Source organism: Osmerus eperlanus, chromosome 22 (assembly GCF_963692335.1).
Source record: "Osmerus eperlanus chromosome 22, fOsmEpe2.1, whole genome shotgun sequence".
Taxonomy (NCBI): Eukaryota; Metazoa; Chordata; class Actinopteri; order Osmeriformes; family Osmeridae; genus Osmerus; species Osmerus eperlanus.
This window is the reverse complement of record NC_085039.1, coordinates 10,880,016-10,900,496: the sequence shown is the minus strand read 5'-3', so window position 1 is coordinate 10,900,496 and position 20,481 is coordinate 10,880,016. Positions and strand designations below refer to the sequence as shown.

At 48.7% G+C, this 20,481-nt stretch overlaps 1 protein-coding gene and 1 long non-coding RNA gene across 3 annotated transcripts in view; both read left to right on the top strand.

The window, feature by feature from the left end:
* LOC134008654 (ras and Rab interactor 2-like) overlaps nucleotides 1-16,695 on the top strand; it is an 18,469-nt gene extending 1,774 nt beyond the window's left edge. Inside the window, 13 exon segments of the mRNA XM_062448139.1 lie at nucleotides 2,926-3,026; nucleotides 3,348-3,546; nucleotides 4,005-4,119; nucleotides 4,347-4,419; nucleotides 5,464-5,555; nucleotides 8,034-8,077; nucleotides 8,079-8,510; nucleotides 8,512-9,388; nucleotides 12,567-12,649; nucleotides 13,063-13,288; nucleotides 13,436-13,567; nucleotides 14,415-14,578; nucleotides 15,570-16,695. Coding sequence (XP_062304123.1) covers nucleotides 2,926-3,026; nucleotides 3,348-3,546; nucleotides 4,005-4,119; nucleotides 4,347-4,419; nucleotides 5,464-5,555; nucleotides 8,034-8,077; nucleotides 8,079-8,510; nucleotides 8,512-9,388; nucleotides 12,567-12,649; nucleotides 13,063-13,288; nucleotides 13,436-13,567; nucleotides 14,415-14,578; nucleotides 15,570-15,887 — 2,856 coding nt within the window. The 3' untranslated portion in view covers nucleotides 15,888-16,695.
* Nucleotides 16,696-16,882: 187 nt separating this feature from the next.
* Nucleotides 16,883-19,043, top strand: LOC134008788 (uncharacterized). 2 transcript variants are annotated; one of them, XR_009928187.1, is made up of 4 exons: nucleotides 16,883-17,082; nucleotides 18,381-18,534; nucleotides 18,673-18,760; nucleotides 18,851-19,043. It is a non-coding gene; the product is annotated as an uncharacterized LOC134008788 (long non-coding RNA). The 2 variants fall into 2 exon arrangements; XR_009928188.1 differs by having other exon boundaries at nucleotides 16,889-17,082; nucleotides 18,381-18,481.
* The last annotated feature ends 1,438 nt before the right edge of the window (nucleotides 19,044-20,481 follow it).

Here is a 20,481-nt window from a genome sequence, read left to right as displayed (position 1 = left end):
TATGTCTGTCTAACACACACAGCAGCTGCCACCCACATCACCATCTCCTCCCGCTCCTCATCCTCCCACCCCCGGTGACGTTACACAAACCCACTCTCAGACTGGGTCCTCATGTCAAAGTCATCTGTCTGGTAATCTGCTGTAGTAGTTAATCCGCGTTTGACTGAGACCACGAATGACTAGAAGTGTGTTTCGATGGATGCATCGATGGATGGATGGATGGATGGATGGTGTAGAGGTGTGTATGTGTGGTGCAGGAGGATGGATGGATGGATGGTGTAGAGGTGTGTATGTGTGGTGCAGGAGGATGGATGGATGGATGGATGGTGTAGAGGTGTGTATGTGTGGTGCAGGAGGATGGATGGATGGATGGATGGATGGTGTAGAGGTGTGTATGTGTGGTGCAGGAGGATGGATGGATGGATGGTGTAGAGGTGTGTATGTGTGGTGCAGGAGGATGGATGGATGGATGGTGTAGAGGTGTGTATGTGTGGTGCAGGAGGATGGATGGATGGATGGATGGTGTAGAGGTGTGTATGTGTGGTGCAGGAGGATGGATGGATGGATGGATGGTGTAGAGGTGTGTGTGTGTGGTGCAGGAGGATGGATGGATGGATGGATGGTGTAGAGGTGTGTGTGTGTGGTGCAGGAGGATGGATGGATGGATGGATGGTGTAGAGGTGTGTATGTGTGGTGCAGGAGGATGGATGGATGGATGGTGTAGAGGTGTGTATGTGTGGTGCAGGAGGATGGATGGATGGATGGTGTAGAGGTGTGTATGTGTGGTGCAGGAGGATGGATGGATGGATGGATGGTGTAGAGGTGTGTATGTGTGGTGCAGGAGGATGGATGGTGTAGAGGTGTGTGTGTGTGGTGCAGGAGGATGGATGGATGGTGTAGAGGTGTGTATGTGTGGTGCAGGAGGATGGATGGTGTAGAGGTGTGTGTGTGTGGTGCAGGAGGATGGATGGTGTAGAGGTGTGTGTGTGTGGTGCAGGAGCTGTACATGCCAGGTGTTCACGGTGACAGGGTGACACAGTACAGGACCAGGCTGATGGGATGGACACTTCCATGTTGCTGAACTCATCTTTCTCATCTTTTTTCCCCCTCTGTCTTCCTTTGCTCAAGTTGGGGCAGTGCAAGCTGTATTTATACATATGTATGTGTGCGTGTGCGCGTGCGCGTGTGCGTGTGTGTGTGTGTGTGAAAGCCTACACATAGTTTCCCATTGACTGCATGGTGACTGGCACTGCGGAGAGTGGGCAGTGAATTGCTTACCTCGGCTCATGTACCCTCGTTAAAGAGCTGAAATAATGATGGCATGGCTAGGACACAGCTCTCCTGAGAGATGGTGTGCGTGCGTGTGTGTGTACGCGTGTGTGTGTCTTGCCTTCTCTCTCTCTCTGTACCTTGAAAATACTCGATTTCACGTACTCTTCCTCTTTCGGAGCTTCTTAATAATCTCTCTCTCCTCTCGGTCTCTGGTTCCTCTGTTCGGAGCTACAGTATCTCTCTCTAGTACTCCCCCATATAGTTTCCGCCTCTCTTTGTTACAGCTAGCAATGATGTTAGCTCTATCCTGCTGACTCATGTGAGTAAGATGTTGTGCTGGTGGTTTAGAGAGAAAGAGAGAGAGAAAGAGAGAGAGAGACATTAAAATAAGCAGAAGAAGAGATAGAGAGTAAAAGAGACAGAGAGAGGAGACAGTAATCTGGCTCCAGTTAGTCGCCATGAGTGTGGTGCCTGTGGTCACAGTGGTCTGGACGACTGAAGCCTCTCTCAGCCTCTCAGAGTCTCTGCCACTGTGTCTTTGAGAGGAGCATGGAGAAACGTCGCCCTCTGCTGTTCAGTCTGGGAACAGCACCCAGGGACTGCAAGGGTATTGGAGAGGGATGATGGGAGTGACAAATTGCCCCTCTTGGGGTTAGGGTATACACATCTCGTATGGGTTCCAAAGGTAAAACCAGACCAGTACAGAGAGCTACCCAAGGGGATTGTTAAAGACTAGACTAGAACTAGACTAGACTAGAACGTGTTAGAACGTGTCAGTGAACCGTGTCATCGCTGACCTCTGGACGAAACAGCATGGCCTCTCTCTCTCCGAGAAATAGTCTGTGGATCTCCATCACCCCTAACTGATCCATTTTCTGCTTGTGTGTGTGTGTGTGTGTGTGTGTGTGTGTGTGTGTGTGTGTGTGTGTGTGTGTGTGTGTGTGTGTGAGAGAGAGTGTGTGTGCTCGTGCATATGTGTGACAGAGAGATTCACTCCCTGTGTTTGTGTGTGTATGTGACAGATTCATGCCCCCGTGTGTGTGTGTATATGTGTGTGTGTGTGCGTGTGTGTATGCGCGTGTGATGTCTACCAGAATACAGATGTCTACACTTCCGCAGATTAGGAGTCATTTAGTTTGTTTACCAACATGTGGGTTTACTGGATCATCATTTTAGATATACAAGCACTGCTGTGTGTTTATGTGTGCATGTGTGTGTCTGTGTGTGATAATGTGCATGTGTGTGATAATGTGAGGGTGTGTGGGGGTCAAGGTTGTTGCTTCTTTGTCTCCATGTTTCCTGTCTACAGGAAGTGATGTATATGCACAGGAAGAATGACTAACTGATTCCCTCCCATGCTGGCCATTTGGCTCTTTACTTTTCTACGTTGCATTCTCCACTAGGTCAGCGTTGAGATTCTGTCTCTGGATGTGAGTGAATCTTCTTCTCTTGCAGTTTTCTGTCTCATATTTCCAGAACAATCTCTTCATTTTCCCCCCACGTTTTTTCTATGGCCTCTATTCCATAACTCCTCTCCCTCTGTATCTCTATCGGATCCCTCTTTCCCATTAACCCATATAGTCTCTCTCTCTCTCTCTCTCTCTCTCTCTCTCTCTCTCTCTCTCTCTCTCTCTCTCTCTCTCTCTCTCTCAGCTGATCGATACGTTTGCGTTGGAGATAGGAGAGCTCACGCAGGAGATGGTGCAGACTTCTCCATTGGCAGACCCACATCAAGACCCCTTGGTCTTACAGGGGTAAGTCGTAAGTCTACTCTCTCTCTCTCTCTCTCTCTCTCTCTCTCTCTCTCTCTCTCTCTCTCTCTCTCTCTCTCTCTCTCTCTCTCTCTCACACACACCTCTTTCACTTCTGTTTCTCTCTCACCATCAACGTTTTTTTTGTATCTATCGCCTTAACTTTCAGTTGCATTTCATATCATGCTCTGTGGACGACGGACGTACCACAAATTCGGACCATCCCGTCTTCGGCTGCGCGTGCGCTTCTCTCCGTCCCCACCAGGTGGCAGGAGTGTCTAATCTTCTCCCTCCTTCTTTCTGTCCTCCCCCCCACCCCTCCAGGCTGGAGGGGGAGGTGAGCGGCGTGTACGTCCAGTCTCCCGCCTGCGTGGCGGCGGGGGGTGAAAGGGATTCTGGGTACGACTCCCTGCGCCGGCGCATGAGCGTGCTGGACAGGCTGACCCAGACGCACCCCGTGTGGCTACTGCTCGCGTTCAGCGAGGAGGAGGCGGCCCGTGTGCTGCTGCAGCAGCCGCCAGGGGTGAGAGGGCGGGGGGGGTCAAAGGTCGCGGTGACCGAGGCTGACACTTGATATCTGTGCGTCGGGGGATGATCTGTGTACCGTGTTCACGTTCAGCATGCACCTTGTGGCACGACGGAGAAATAGTCATACACCTTTATCTCTCTCCCTCCCTCTCTCTCTCTCTCTCTCTCTCTCTCTCTCTCTCTTTCTCTCTCTCTCTGTCTCTCCCCTGTCCTGAACACATTTTTGGGGATGCTTGAAGAGCGACTTGTTCCTATACTTTTGCTACTTCCTACCGGTGTCTGTGGTTTCGTCAATGTGTCTGCTGTTGGGTTTTGATTTTTGTTGGTCATGGATGTACCATTGTGCTCTCTGGACTATGTTGATGTGTTATGGAGCATAGTGTAATGTCCAGCCAACCTGCAAGGGACTAATAAAGGTGTGTTTAAACTCTAAACACTCCCTGCGCTGGCCAGGTGTTTGTGGTGAGAAAGAGCTTGACACTCCAGAGGAAGGTCCTGTCTGTCAGGATGAGCCGGGACACAGCCGGACCCCCCCTCACCCACTACCCCATCAGAGACAGCCAGTACAGTGAGTATCCCGCCTCGCAGAGGGCTTAACAGACACCCCCCCACCCCCCCACATGCTGTTGGATAAATAAATGGTTTGTTTTGTGATGTGGGCGCGCGTAGCGTGTGATGTGTGTGGAGGGTCACATTCAGGAGACGCGGATACAGGGCAGCGTGTATATGCGTGGTGTGGGACTGGTGGGAGGAGAGGACCGTTTCCATGTCTTCTGGCTGTGTGTGTTTCTGCAGCGTTCTCTCTGGAGCAGTCGGGCATCAGCTTCGCCGACCTGTTTCGTCTGGTGGCTTTCTACTGTATCAGCAGGTACAGGATGATGTCAGACCCCCTCCTAAACCCCCCCCCCCCCCCCGTCCTCGGCTCGGTCTCTTTGTGGCGGAAATCGGGATGTCGCTCGGGCCATTTCCGTTGCATCTCTCCGCTGTCGTTCACTCTGGCTCTCCGCTTTGTCGCTCTCTCCGCTTTCCGCTCGCTCGCTCTCTCTCTCTCTCTACTTTTTCGGATTCCCTCCTCTCTCTTCTCCTCTCTCCTTCTCTCCCTCTCCCCTCAGTCACTCTCTCTGTCTCTACCTCTGTCTGTGTTTCCCTCAATCTCTCTTTTTCCCCCTCGCATTTGCTCTCTGTTTCGTTCTGCAAACACACCTCCCAGGACCATTCCAGTGCAGTGACACTGATACATTTCTGAAGCCAACAAGCCCTTGGATGGAAATACTATTTGTTGAGTAAGCAGTGAAGCCCAGGGCTAGACGTGCTCTGAAGACCCTCCCTCCATTCCGCCCGTCCCTCTTTCTCTCTCTCCTTTCCTTCTTCTCTCTATCTCTGTCCCTCTCTCACTTCTGGTTTTGACTGCCAGCTTGGCAGACAGACCTCAGGAAACAGGAAGATGGTACCACCGCAAATATGAATGCCCATCACTGCAAAAGCACAGTATCTAGCTTCTCCTGAGGAAATAGAAACTGGAAAAAAAACAATGAGCAAACTTAGTCCTAGTGTCCCCAAGGATCAGATCAGACAGCATGACACCATACTTCATTGCTCTCTGCATAACTGTCCAGCAAACACTTCAACCTGTTTAATGTTATTGATTTTTAGGGTCTGCGAAGGAACTTTTTTTCTAAAAATAGACTTGTGAGGTGAAGTCATGTAGGTTTTTACAATAACAACAGCTTTCACTTCTCTCTGCGGTTTTTGTGGTCCAGCTTTTGTCACGACAGCCAACGCCCTTGACCAAACATCAGCATCACCTTGGACACCAGCTGGAGTGGTCAAATAAGGACACTCAGACGCTATCATCTCAGCCACCTCCATGTCCATATCAAACCCTCCTCCTCTCCTCTTTCCCCTCCCGCAGAGATGTCCTCCCCTTCACACTACAACTCCCAGAAGCCATTGCGTTTGCCAAAACCCAGAAGGACCTGGAGGAGGTGGCCCAGTTAGGTGCAGGTACTCTACCTTTTTGTGTTGTGATTACATTGAGTAACATCTGTTTAGTGTTGTACCTGCAGCCCCTCATGCTGACAGGGTCTGGTTTCAGAGTGAGGCCTAGTCATTTTTGTGTTATTTTTGTTCTCTCTTCCTCCTTCGCTAACTGAAACATCGATGAGTCAGCTTCCTATGGAATGATAGATTAGTTGAATGGAAGAGGCCTGTCTCTGCTAACACCTAGCTAAACAGACACACACACACACACTTGTAAACATGAAGACACAAGGATCGGGAAAGGTGCTATAAAAATGAAACATATTATTATTATTGCAAGCGTGCACATACACACACACACACACACACTCACACACACACACACACACACACACACAAACAGAACACAAGGCACGGGTTTATCCCTGCCCCTTTAACGCATGCACAGCTGTGTGTGTGTGTGTGTGCATGTGTGTGTCAATGCCCGTGCGCTTCCTCAGCATGTGGGCATGTGCCACCTTGAGCGGGATAGTGCTTGCGCTGTAGAGAGCTTGGTGTGAGAGGGAGGGAACATATTTGTATTGTGAGTCTGCTCTTGCAGCTTAACTTAGGCCAGGCAGAAATACACTCATGCTGGGAAACACCCTTTTCCACCCCGTTGCTATTTTGAAACAGCTGCTTATTTTGTAAATTAAAGAGGGAGACAGGTGGCTGAGCGGTTAGGGAATCGGGCTAGTAATATGAAGGTTGCCAGTTCGATTCCCGGCCGTGCAAATTGACGTTGTGTCCTTGGGCAAGGCACTTCACCCTACTTGCCTCGGGGGAATGTCCCTGTACTTACTGTAAGTCGCTCTGGATAAGAGCGTCTGCTAAATGACTAAATGTAAATGTAAATGTAAATTGTCTGCCTCTATTATGGAATATTAGAAAGTAGTGTTTGAAAGCATGTTTGTTTTGATATGGGTAGTTTAATGTTTAGTTAGAATTTCTTCTGCTACCACTGATTATTTGTCCTTCAAGGGTCACTATTTCTCGTGACGAGATATTAACTGAGGTAGGCCCCGAGGGCAGTTGACTGTGGCACAGCTAAGTCCGTGCAACTTGGTTAATCATGTGTTTTGACACAGAACCCATAAATTAAACAGAAATAATGGTTCAATTATTAGCTCAAAATCTTAGGTCTTGCTCTGTAATGAACACACTCCCCTGGATTCGTAAAATCAGCTGTTTTCTTAGTTGGGTGGAGTTTGTTCACTCTGAAGAGTGAAGGTCCAACTGTATCTGTAACTTTGAATAACTGAGTCCGGAGACGAGCAAGAAACCACAGCAGTAATTTAACAATAACTAACTGGAGATTCAGGCTTTTCCTTCTGGAAGTGTCTGCTGAATCCAGTCCGGGATGAGTGAACTGTAGGTGGGGTAGAGATCAGGACGAGGCTGGCTGTCTCAGCTTAGCTCCAGTCAGCTGGTGTCTCACTCCAGGGACAGTGTGAATACCTCAGGCTTTTTCAGGCCCCAGGCAGCAGGCTATTCAAAGACATTTGAACCACAGCCCTACTAGATGCCTCTATCCTCCACGATGTGTGTGTCATATTAGATTGTGCTGCCAATCAAATCCGGTACACGTGTTTTAGAATCACCTTTAATGTATTTTATTGAGATGATCATGTTTCGGTATCCTGTGTACAGTCAACACGGTGCCTCAAACAGGAGTGATGATTCAGTACAAGTGAAAGTGAAGCGACTATCAGAAATGAAACAAATGTTGTCAACTCAAAGAAACTCAGACAAAGATCAGATTGGTAGAGAGACAAAGAGAGAGAGACAGAGAGAGAGAGAGAGAGAGACAGAGAGAGAGAGAGAGAGAGAGAGAGAGAGAGAAGAGGAACTCCGGCCAGCACACAGGAGGAGGAGCTAAGGGAAAAGGGGGAGGAGCTGTCTGGTGGTGTGTCCAGTGCTGTGAGTCCACCCCTCCCTCCTTTCCTCGCAGGATCTGGGTGTGTGTCTGTGTCGGCTTCACTGTGAATCAGAGCTCTAGGAAAATCAGTGAACACGCCAGATCTATGCCACTTTCAAGATTCAAGCAGAGCCGGACAGAGAGATAGAAAGAGCCAGACAGAGAGATAGAAAGAGCCAGACAGAGGGATAGAAAGAGCCAGACAGAGAGATACAGACAGAAATCCCGAAAGAGAAAAACCGAAATACAGAAAGAGAGAGAGAGAGATTAAGAATCACGTAAGTAAAATACATGAATTGATTCCTTTTATAGTGAGCTGTGTCGTACTTATTGTAGGACTTAGTACCTGTATTTATATGTAGGCTGTTTTTATATGTAGGCTGTTTGTGCATTGGGTTTATTTTGGGGTTTATTTTTTTGTAAATACGTGTTTCCTGCTCAAGATTAGAGGGTTATGGGATATGTTTTTGAATGTATACAAGTTAATAATTCTCTACGTCCTCTCTGTTGTGTGTGTGTGTGCTGTGTGTGTGTGTCTGTCACAGGTTTCTGGGACTCTGCCCTGGGCAGCCAGCGCCGCTCTTCCTCCCCCTCCCCCCCCCCGCCCTCTGAGCCGGACTCTCAGCCCCCAGAGAGGCCAGAGAGACGGGCGGGAGGCACCCAGACCGAGCGGCCCCCGTCACGACAGTGCCCCCCCTACCCTCCGCTCCCGCCCTCTTCCCCCCTCCTCGCCCTCCCGCCGGGAGAGGAGCCAGCCCGGCGGGGCGCTGTGCTTCGTCAACCCCCTCTTCCTCCAGACGCACCGCCGCCCGGACCCGCCTCCCCCGTCGCCCTCGCTGCCCGGCGGCGGGCGAGCCGGGGACGCCCCGACCGCGCGAGTGAAGGCGAAGTCCCGCACCCCTCCCCCGCGCCCTCCGCCCCCGCGCCTGTTCCTCCGCCGGCCCCCTCCCCCCCCCGTCCATAGGACCGGGAGCATGCCCGGGACCGCTGTCGCCGTCCCCCTCGCCAGACAGCCCCTCCCTCGCCAGCAGCGACCGCCCCCCCCGCCAGAAGGGCCCGATGGGCGCCAAGCACGGCGGCGTGCCGGCGAACAAAACGAGCGCGCCCATCCCGGTCCCCCAGAACGCCCCTCCGCCTCGGCCCAAGAAGCCCGACATCGACGCCCACCGCTGCCACATCGCCCTCGACGACGACACAATCGCCGAGGCGCTGTCCCGCGCCAAGCTGCCTCCGTGCCAGGCTCCGCCTCCCTTGCCCTGCCCCGCCCCCCCGGGGCCGGGGGAAGGCGCCGGGAGCCCCCCGGACAAGCCCCGGCCGGGACGCCAGGGCCTCAGCGACGAGAGCATGTCCACCTCCTCCTCCGACTCCCTTGACTTCAGCCGGTCGCCCCGTTTCTCCCTGGGCCTGCCCCCTAGCCCCGCCCACCGCCGGCCCCGCGCCCCCCGGCGGGAAGACAGCAGCGAGGACGAGGAGGAGGACGAGGAGGAGGAGGAGGACTACGGGGTGGGTCTGGAGGACAACGACCTGGGGAGGGACATGCGCCCGCCCTTCAAGGCCAGGAGGAGAGGCGTGGGGGCGGGGCTCAGCGGCGGCTCCTTCATCCTCCCCCGGGCGCTCAAGGGACACTTCCGGAAGGTGAGCGGCGTGTTCAGCTCGCTGATGACGCCGGAGAGGCGCGCCGTGAAGCGGATAGCCGAGCTGTCCAGGGATAAGAGCTCGTACTTCGGCTGCTTGGTCCAGGATTACATCAGCTTCGTCCTGGAGAACCGGGGCTGCCACACGTCGGGTCTGGACCTGCTGCAGACCCTCAGACAGTTCCTCACCCAGATGAAGGCCTACCTGAGGCAGAGCTCCGAACTGGACCCCCCCATCGAGTCCCTCATACCCGAGGACCAGATTGGTGAGTGTGTGTGTGTTTGGTTCTGTGTGTGTTTGGTTCTCACATTGTGTTTGTACAGTCCTTTTTTGCGTGTGTGCGTACGTACAAATGCGTGTGCTTGCATGCACACGTTTTTTCAGGACAGCGACGTGTTTGTACATAAATCTGTCTGTCAGCCCATGCATTGGTGGTGGTTGTCTCATGTCGTCATTAATTAGCCTCTTCTAGTTTCCACATCTGTCAAATGCAGGACTATAATAGAGAAGTAATCCAGATATCAGTGTACAGAGTGACTACTTCGCCCACTTACAGTACTTGTAGTTGGGGAATTACCCCAAATATGTGAAATGTTTCCCCTCAATGATCTAATGCTTGCTCTTAGACAGCAGATACAGGACTCCGCTGAAACACTTTTAAATCCCATCTAAATGAGTTAGCCAATGAGTCTCTGTTAGCAGCAGAGTAGGTATAGAGACTAGCATCAGGTTTCAGGAAGCTATTCTAAACTGGCATGGCATGGGTTCACAGTCTGGTGGCACTGGCATATTGCTGCCTCATGTACAACGGCAGTACTGCCGAGAAAATCAAGACCAGGGACAAAACGGTTCGATTAAATGTAGAAAATACCAAATATATTCCATTTGAAATGTAGAAGAATCCAATTCAACACTGGCCTGTTATGTTTGTGGTTTGCAGCTTGTCAAATTGGCTCAAGTGAGGATATGAGTTCACGTCGGTGCAATGTTTGTTGACACACCAAGCCAGTCAAAAGGACGTCTCATGTAGATGGTCTCAGAAGGGCGTGTTCGCGTGAATATTCATCTCCAACTTTGCACACGTTTCTATCCCCCTTGTTCTTTGTAAACAACAATAGCAGGGCCTTGTTCTGTGTCTCTGTGTGTGTTTGCAAATCTGTGTGTGCTGTACGTGTCAGTGGAGTCGGCTGAGCGGTGAGGGAATCGGGCTAGTAATCCGAAGGTTGCCAGTTCGATTCCCGGTCATGCCAACTGACGTTGTGTCCTTGGGCAAGGCACTTCACCCTACTTGCCTTGGGGGGAATGTCCCTGTACTTACTGTAAGCCGCTCTGGATAAGAGCGTCTGCTAAATGACTAAATGTAAATGTAATGTGTGCGCATGCGCGTATGTGATAAATAGGAGCAGACAGTTGTTTCTTTTGCTTTGCAAACAAAGCACAGGCCACACTAAGTAGTCTACATGATTACAACTACACTTTACAGTATGCCAAACAGACAAACAAGCTGTGCAAATATAAAGCAACAGAGATCACTAACGTTCATATTCCTACTAAGGAGACACCATATTCACACTATCCATCCCTCTCAAAGGCCACAGCTATTGGATTAAACACACAAAGACCTGTCTTTAAACACCAAACATGCTTTCATTTGAAACCACAGGCTCGAATGTGTTGCGTCTGTGGGTTCACCCATTGTGCCTACAGAGCAGTTCAGGCCCAGTAGTTGCGTGTGTGTGAAGGCGAGCAGACTGCGAGTTGACGTCAAGCGTCGACCCACAGCATATGCTGACAAAGAATAGAGAAGTGAGCCTACACTCCAACACGCATTATTTATGTCTTGAAATCCACTGGAATTTAGGCCTAGAAACAGGAACATAGGAACATAGTGAAAGAACATCATCCTGGAGGTGATATAGTAGTCCCACTGCAGTTCTAATCTGTTTTATTGTACTGTGTTGTGTAACCAGAGATGTAATCAAGATAAGGGCGGTTAATCTATCTTTATTTTATGGTTTAAATTTTTAAATTACAAGCTGTCAGGACTGGTACTGTAATTCAAGGGATAGGAGAGAGAGACAAAGAATATATATATATATATATATATATATATAGAGAGAGAGAGAGAGAGAGAGAGAGAGAGAGAGAGAGAGAGAGAGAGAGAGAGAGAGAGAGAGAGAGAGAGAGAGAGAGAGAGGAGAGAGAGAGAGAGAGAGAGAGAGAGAGAGAGAGAGAGAGAGAGAGAGAGAGAGAGAGAGAGAGAGAGAGAGACAGAGAGACAGAGAGACAGAGAGACAGAGAGACAGAGAGACAGAGAGACAGAGAGACAGAGAGTGTGATCATTCTCCTGAAGGGAAGCAGGGCTGAGTTCTGGGTTGGAGTGTGTTCCACTGCTTGACTCGTGGAGGAAGGATGTCATGGTGAAGGAAGAGCCATCCTTGCAGGTCTGCAAAACATGGCAGTAATATGTTGGCTGAGTTCTCACTCTGTGTGTGCGTGCGTGGGGGGGGTATTGTGAGACCTATATTGTGTGCGTGTATAAGACATTATTTAATCTTGAACTCTGATTCTCGTCCTGCCTTGGTGTTATGGTCTTCAGTAAAAGCTGTCACTAGCATCCCTTATACTCATCATGAGCCAACCTAACTGCTTTACAATGGCTGAAAGGCACAATAACAAACATAGCTCATTCTACAAAGGAGACTGTGGGGAGACAGGAAATTTGCAGTGAGGAAGTGTGTGTGTAGTATGTCTCTGTCTGTATGTCTGGGTGTGTTTCCGTATTGCATTCATGTGCGTGTGTGCGTGTGTGTGTGTGTGTGTGATTTCTAACCCCTGTACTTCCCTCAGGTCCAGATAACAAAGAGTAGCTTCCGCAGCACTCAAGTGTACATAAACAGTCGCCCAGCGCGGGAGTCCAATCCTATTTATTTACCAATGTGTAGCGGGGAAGAACCACCCAGCCCCCCCACCCCCAGCCCCCAGAGCTAGCCTGGAGAACACTCATGTGTGACGGTTTGATGTCAGAGGAGGAGTAGGTTGGTCCCATGAACACACACGTAAAGAATGTGAACTCACAGTTCCTTTTGCAACTGCAGTGCCTTTGAGCTGAACACACGTTCAGATGATTTATAGTCATAGGATAGTGTTGAAACTATGGTAGTTACATTTGGGGTGTAGAATTGTGTCTTTATGTTAGGGTTATGAGGAAGGGTTCAATAAAAGGCTTGTGTATGGCTAAACTGTTGCTAGGCCAAGCAAAGTCTTTCATCGTTAAACATTTACAGTGGAACTAAAGTGGTTACTTCGATCGTTTCATTGGTTGGATTATTACCAAGAGAGGAATTTATGTCTTTAGAACCGTGTAAAAAAGTATTTGGTCGCTGCCAATATGTGGAATATTTGAAAGGTGTGTGCTAGTAACGGTGTGTCTCCTTCTCCAGACCAGGTCCTAGAGAAGGCCATGCACAAGTGTGTGTTGAAGCCTCTGAAGACGGTGGTGGAGGTGGCCCTCCATGACTTCCAGGTGAGCTCTCTCCCCCCCCCCCGCTCCTATCTTCACCTCTCCTCGTGTCTCCTCTCTGCTCTCCTCTGCTCTCCTCTACTCTTCTCGTCTTCTCTCTTCTTTTCTCTTCCCCTCTCCTCTCCTCACTTTACCTCACTTATTCACTCCTCTCCTCTGTACCCTCCTTCCCCTCTGCTCTCCCCTCCTCACTTATTCACTCCTCTCCTCTGTACCCTCCTTCCCCTCTGCTCTCCCCTCCTCACTTATTCACTCCTCTCCTCTGTACCCTCCTTCCCCTCTGCTCTCCCCTCCTCACTTATTCACTCCTCTCCTCTGTACCCTCCTTCCCCCTCTCCTCTCCCCTCCTCACTTATTCACTCGTCTCCTCTGTACCTTCCTTCGCCTCCCCTCTCCTCTCCCCTCCCCTCCCCCAGGTGAGCAGTGGAGCCTGGCAGCAGCTCAGAGAGAACCTGGCCCTGGCCAAGGCTCGGCAGCCCGAGGACCTGGGCGTGGAGGGGGCCGTCCCTCCCGACCCGGTGGCCGTGGAGAAGATCCGCCACAAGTTCCTGAACCTGCGGAAGATGTACTCCCCCGAGAAGAAGGTGCTGCTGCTGCTGAGGGTCTGCAAGCTCATCTACACCATCATGCAGGACAACTCAGGTATAGGAACGCTTTGTGTGTGTGTGTGTTGTTTGTCTGTGTGTGTTGCAATCTCGCTTCTCTCTGATCTGAGAAACTCCCAAACCTTACCTTCAACTCATTTTGTGTGTGTGGGTGTGGGTGTGTGTGTGTGTGTTGGTCTTCCAGGTAGGATGTACGGGGCGGATCACTTCCTGCCCATGCTGACCTATGTGCTGGCTCAGTGTGACATGCCCCAGCTGGACACCGAGATCCTCTACATGATGGAGCTTCTGGATCCTTCTCTCCTGCACGGAGAGGGTAGGCACACACACACACATGTATACACACACACATGTATGCACACACACACACACACACACATGTATGCACACACACACTTACACACGCACACAATTGACAGACACACAAGGACCACATACACACACATACTGTACACATACACGCAGAAGAAACACGAGCTCCACAGTATGAGGAGTGAACCCTGCATGTCTCCCACTTCCTGTGTAAAGGCCAGAGATAAATGGATGAATATTCCCTTTCATACAGTACAGGCACAGTCCATGTTATCACGGCATCCTTCATCAACATTTAACCTGGCCCGATAGAACGTCCGAGCCGTTTCATCCAATAGCCCCTGTGTCTTCACTCCTACACAAAGCCTTACTATCCCACTCCAAGAAGCATGCTCACTCACAAGCAAAGCACATCATTGTCTTCTTTGTCAAAGAAGAAGAAAAAACCAAGCAATCTCCACGTGAACTCGCACAACCTTGAATAGTTGAATGAAGCCATCTAGGGAGAAAGCCAGATGGGGTCAGGCAGGGAAGCCAGACTGTTGTGTAATCCATGTTGAGGAACATTTGGTGGTGTTCCACAGGAAGGTTGTTGGACTATGCTGGAATGTGTTTCTCAGGGCTGGGTTCTGCTGTTTAGGGTGGGGTCTCACCGTGGCATTTTTTCCAGCGTACGTGCGCGTGTGTGAGTGCCTCATGTGTGTCGTGAGTGCTCGTACAGTATGTGAATCTATGAAGGTCTATGTCCCTAGGTAGGTCGTTGAAATGCTTGTCAATCCCTGCACTATTGTTAATTTTCATACCTAACCCTCCACCCCACCTAACCCCCCCCCCTCTTCCCCGGTCTCCAGGGGGCTACTACCTGACCAGTGCGTACGGAGCCATGGCGCTCATAAAGAACTTCCAGGAGGAGCAGGCGGCCCGCGTGCTCAGCTCAGAGGCCAGGGACACGCTGCACCAGTGGCACCGCCGCCGTACGGCCCAGCGCACAGCGCCCTCTGTAGACGACTTCCAGGTATCGCCACCTGACCTGACCCACAGTTGACCCTCCCCCCCACAACCTGACCCCCCCGTCCCCAGGTAGTGAGTCATCCGATCTCTGCCGCCCCCCCCCCCGCCCCCCACTCCTTGAATCACACCCACGCACCTCCCCCCCTCCCCCTCCGCCTGCCCTACCCCCTGCATGCAGGATATGGAAAGCACCTCAATTGGAATGTCATGAGATGTATAAGAGAAATACTCTGGGTGCCTTCTGGGTTCTGTGCTGTGTAAGTGTCTTGAGGTCATCCCTGCTTGGGGTTCTGTCGCCCTGCATGTTTACCTTCTGCAAATCCCTGTCCGTGCTTGTCTGTCTTCATGGCTATGCATGTGTTTTGTGCCTCTGATTGTGTATAGATTCAGTTAACTGTCTGTGTATTTCGTCGTGTTTCTATGTATTTAGGTAAAAATCCTTGTTTTCTATGGGTTTCCTACCTGTATTAAAAAAAAACCATTTAGTTGTTGCGTTCATGTGTGAACAGGCAGTTAATTTATTATTAATTTTTTTAACAAAAACTGCTCTATAGAACCAAACCAGTGAGAAGGCCATACATTTGCCAGACTTGTTTATTTAGATTATCTCATGTCATTCTTCCATTCCAAAATGGGCCGTTGTCATGTTGATCGGTCAGTACTGCCCCTTGGAGGGAGAGAGAAGAAGACCAGTTCATTTCCACCAATAAACCCGCTCTGTTCTTCATATACGCATCTCTCTTCTTCGTCTGTCTCCTTGACCCTCCAGCCTACCTTCCTCGATGTGTCTGTGGGGGAGTTTCTTCTTCATCTCCCTACTTGCCTAATCACGCATGGGGATTTATCAATCAGTTGCATGGCCTTGTGTTATTTATGTACACTAAATGGTGCGTAGAAATGTGGATGTTGTGCTTTTACGTGTGATTTTGTTCCTGTTTACGAGCGAGTATCACGTTCACTGACTGCCACTCTGCCGGGAACGTCCTCTCCCACAGAACTACCTACGCGTGGCCTTGCAGGAAGTAGATTCGGGCTGCACCGCCAAGACCCTGCAGGTTCACCCTTACTCCACCACAGAAGAAGTCTGCTCTCTTTGCGCCTACAAGTTCAAAGTCCCCGACCCCGAAAACCACGCCCTGTTTCTGGTCACCGAGGAAACGAGCCAGCAGCTGGCGCCAGACACTCACCCTCAGCGAATCAAAGCGGAGGTCCATAGCCGCCCCCATGTGCAGACGTTTCACTTTGTCTACCGGAGGGTCCCCAACCTGAATCTCTGTATCCCTGCAAGCCAGAACAACGGAAACTGCTTATAGAACCGAGTGGTGGGGAATAATTGTACCGTACCGTATTCTTTAGATGTTTATGAGGGACTGCAGACATTTGTAGTCGTAGGCCCGCTGTTTTGTCATTTCCTAACATTTTAATTGAGTCATGTTTTTTGTCCAGACTTTTAGATTTTTGAGACTGTATGACAGCTGGAGAGGAATGAAACAGACTGAAGCCCAGTGGCTCATTTGTTGGTGGTTTTGTGGTGAGCTGTGATACTACACATTGGCAAGTGCAGTGTAAAAAAAAAGCCTTAAAGAGGAAGTTTGTAAGGAAGTGTTGCTTTTAGCTCTTTTTTGAGATGCGAATGTCAAGTGTTTTGCTCAGTTCAGAACGTCTAACGAGGATATTGTGCCTTTCACTCTGGAAGTGGAAGTACCTGGAAGTTGTGACATCATATCCTGCTTGTTCACCTCCACGGTACTTTGGCAGCAAGAGGACGCTCGAACATTTGAACTGTGGCTCGAGATAAATCGGAGCATTGTGATCGCACTGTTGACTTGTTCACAACTGCTGATAAGATGTATGGATATGTGGACTTTGAAGAAGAGGAAATTGAACATCCCATAAAAAAACAATAAGCAAATGATGATTTGAACTGTAAAAAAAAAAGTAGGAAATATGAGGAAGTGCCTTTGGTGTAAATCACTTTCCCCTTTATAAACTTGTATATCACTATAGAAAAACTATCTGTATACTGTATACGTAAATGCTGTTATATTGTTTTTTGCTGCAATTGCTGGTCAACTGTAGAAAATATAGTGTAAAAAATATATAAATATGGATGGAACACCACGCAATAGTATGTTTTATTTGATCGCGTATTTGGTTGCATTTCAACACCACAGTAAATCAACAGGTGCCAGTGGTAAAGCAGTAATGTAGAAAGTAGTAAGATAGCAATATGTATTTTTGAGGTTATGGAACACTTAGGCCGCCCAACACTAGGTGGCGATAATCCATCATTGGCTGTAATGTGCCGTAGTTTACCCTCAGAAGAAAAATTGTGGCACTCCAAAAAAAAATGTCGGCGTTCTTGATGTCATGTCGTGGCTTCACTGACTCAAAACCTAAAATAGATATTTCATTACAATTTATATTTTGTTATTTTATCGACAGTTGAAACAGCCGAGAAGCCGTCAACGACACGTTGAAAAGGATTTGAAAATGCAGCACAACGACGTAAGTAACTCCAATGGTGTGTGCTGGACTAACTAAACTATTCGATTTCTCCGTTTGCTAGCTAGCGTACTGTAGCGATACTATCGCTACGCTTTATATTCCCCGACGAATAACTAACATATTCATCGGGGAATTTAAAGTCCCGTGTTGGTTAACTCCCCGGTAGCCATATTCGGTTTCAGATATGTTTTAATTGGGTCCATAAATCTCAACCAGCAAACATGAATGCCTATGAAACAGCGGTAAAGTTATGGGTTCGTCTGTGTGCTAACCAGCTACTGTATCCAAATGCATGTTAGAAGCTGACATGTTTCGTACCTATAAGCTATCTAGGACTTAGTTAGGAATTAGTTCAACGTTAACAGGCTTCTGCAACCATCAGAGAGCAAAAGGGCAAGTTGTTTTCTAATGATACTAAACGTGTAGTTATGTTTGTTTGTCTTTAGATAATACATAGTTACTATGGAGTTAGATTAGTTTCATAATTCACCAACAAATGTAACGCGATTCAACATCTTTGACCCCAGTAGGCCTACATTTATTTGCAACCTGACGAACACGAGTTACAAATCCTTGCATTTGTGTGTGGATTTTTGTAACTTTACTGACGCGCTCAGATTCACAAATACATTTTTTTTCTAAAAGATATTCTCTGCAGCCTATCAGATATCTCTTCCAATTTTAGCCAATCACAGCTAGCTTGTTAAACGTTAGCCGAGGAAACACTTAAAATGACTAAACATGGATCCTGCCATTATCAAGAATATTCAATCACGTATGATAATCGGTTTAATAAGATTAACAAGCAATATTTCATCTACATGCTTCTAGGCGACATTGCCCCTTATGGCAGGTTTTTGTAGTCCACATAGACACGCTAATGTGATTGGCTAAAATTGGAAGAGACATCTGATGGGCTGCAGAGAATATCTTTTAGAAAAATTGCATTTCTGAATCTAAGCGCGTCAGGAAAGTTAAAGAAATCCAGGGATTTGTAACTGGTGTTCGTCAGGTTGCAAACAAATGTAATGGGCTCAAAGATCTTGAATCTCGTGACCTTTATTTGTGAATTACAAAATATATTTGTGAATTGCGTTACGTTTGTTTGTGAATTATGAAACTAATCTAACTCCGTAAATTACTGCTGCCTCAGAGAGTCTGGAGATGAAATGTAATTCTCAAAACTATGTTTCCTGTACTTGAAGGTTATTGAGAGAGCAGCTTTTCCCGCGACACAGTAGAGTTGTTTTGGTACGCAGATAGATGACGTCTCCATCATTTGGTCGTGTCTCTCTCAGGTGAAGTCGAGTAAGAACTATGAGAAGGCCCTGGACCAGATGCATGAAAACCTCATCTTTTGGCCTCGCTTCATCAAGATCACTCAGTACCTCATCTGACAGTAAGCAACCATACCATCTGGTCTGAACACAAGCTTGGCACCCTGAAGTTTATGTAAGTTAAATATGCAATTTGTCATCCTGACAAATGTTTCCCCTCAGCAGAAAAGTGGAACGGAGAGAGAAAAGGAGGTAAGAGCCTTGTCCTCTACACAACTTGTGTGTTAATCACATTGTTGTGCATTTGTTACAGTATGGAGACTTCCCCATCCATGCATTTGAAAAGGCTCTGGAAAACAGCCTGTTTGCAGCGAGGAGCCACGCTCCTTGTCAGCCTAAAGGTAATATGGTCGTTAATAATTGGCATTTAGTTTAATGTTGTCTTGAACATAGTTCTGTTTTGAACGTCTCTCCTTTCCTGATTCATTTAGGACATGGACCCAGCCCAAATAATCTTCTGACCTGAGCAATTCCGGCCTAAAAACACCCCCCTGTACGTGCTCTCAAACTCCTTCTCCTGCATTTTTACCAAAAAAAAAAAAAGGACTTAGCCTTTGCTAAGTTATTGGTTGAATAGTTTTTATTGTATGTATTGATCTGAAATAAACATGTTCTAAGGCAGAATCAGTCTTTAGTAAACTTAATATACACAGTACAACATGTCCTGCTCCAGCACATTGATGGAAGTTCTGGCCCCCAAGTCTGGTATAGGAGGTAGTAGCTCATCAAGCAGTGTTGATGTCTCTGGGATACCATCTGTACGCAGCAAAGCACAGGAGCACTGGCACAGCCACAGTCTGTAGAAGAGTCTGGAACAACAGAACACAACCATCAAGTTTGCTGTGAGATGTCCACATATACCTTCATGTCACACACACACACCTGTACTTTTCCCTTGGTAGTGTGGTCCCTCAGTAGCAGGCAGCGCGAGGCTCTGTCTATCAGAGCCTCGCGTGACAGAGCCTCGCGTGACAGCAGCTGATGCGTCCTCTGAGGACACGTCAACCAGTAACCTCAGCAGGCTCCTCACATGTCACCCTACACACAGAATGATAATGATGAGCTGACAGAAGGGATAGAACAGGAAATGGAATCTCTGAACAGACACCCCTGTGTGTGTAGCTGTGACCCCTGACCTTGGCCAGGCTGAGGTGATCTGGCTCTGCTCCTCAGGACCATCACACCTCCAGGTACCCGGTAACAGCAGCTCCGTGCATTTCAGGTGGTGCACCACCGAGACACCAATCCTGTTAGGACACAGATACAGACTGGCAACTAAAGATTTAAGCAGCCTGGAGAGGCCTGAAGTGCACAGTTGCTCTGTGATTAAAGTACAGCCTGGTTTACGACCAATCAGGGACTTCGCTTCAGACAACGTGAAGAACTGCGTGCAGACAGATACAAGTGGCCATAGGCGATTCTAGGTTTTAAAACTGGGGGGTGCAAAGGGTAGTTAATTTTGGGGGGTTACAAAAAACATGCTCAATAGTAGATCTTAATTTTTAATTAATCATTAGAGTAGAACAAACCATGACATGACCTCGGACATCACTTAAAACATTTTCTAAAACCATTTAATCGTTTTACATAATTTTGAAAATGTTAATTGTTTAATCCCAACAGTAGGGAGTAAATGCACCACCTGGCTATGAAGAGTGGCAGGATGCCGGCGTAAACCCTGCGCAGAGGCAGCTTGTGTTCCACCTCCCATGTGGGACAGGACCAGACGTCCTACAGGTTGGGGGCGACAGTGAGAGCAAGGCATTTCTCTAACACCGGCAGCAAGTCCAGCAGGCATGGCAACTTCACCTGAAACAGTCGGGCATTTCAGAACCGCATTAATCAAATACGTGAAAGAAAAGCTACAGATGTCTACAACGGCAGTCTCAAGGCGGCATTGCTCAAGCAAGCAATATCCCACTGCCCGTACGAGCTACAGTCGTGTGGATCTGGTTGTACCTGCATGAGAGGCTTTAGATGTGTACCGGTGGTTGAAGAGGGCGTGGTAGAGCACCTCAGCTCTGTTGTACTGTAGTTCTGCAGCAGGCTGGTACCAGGAGGG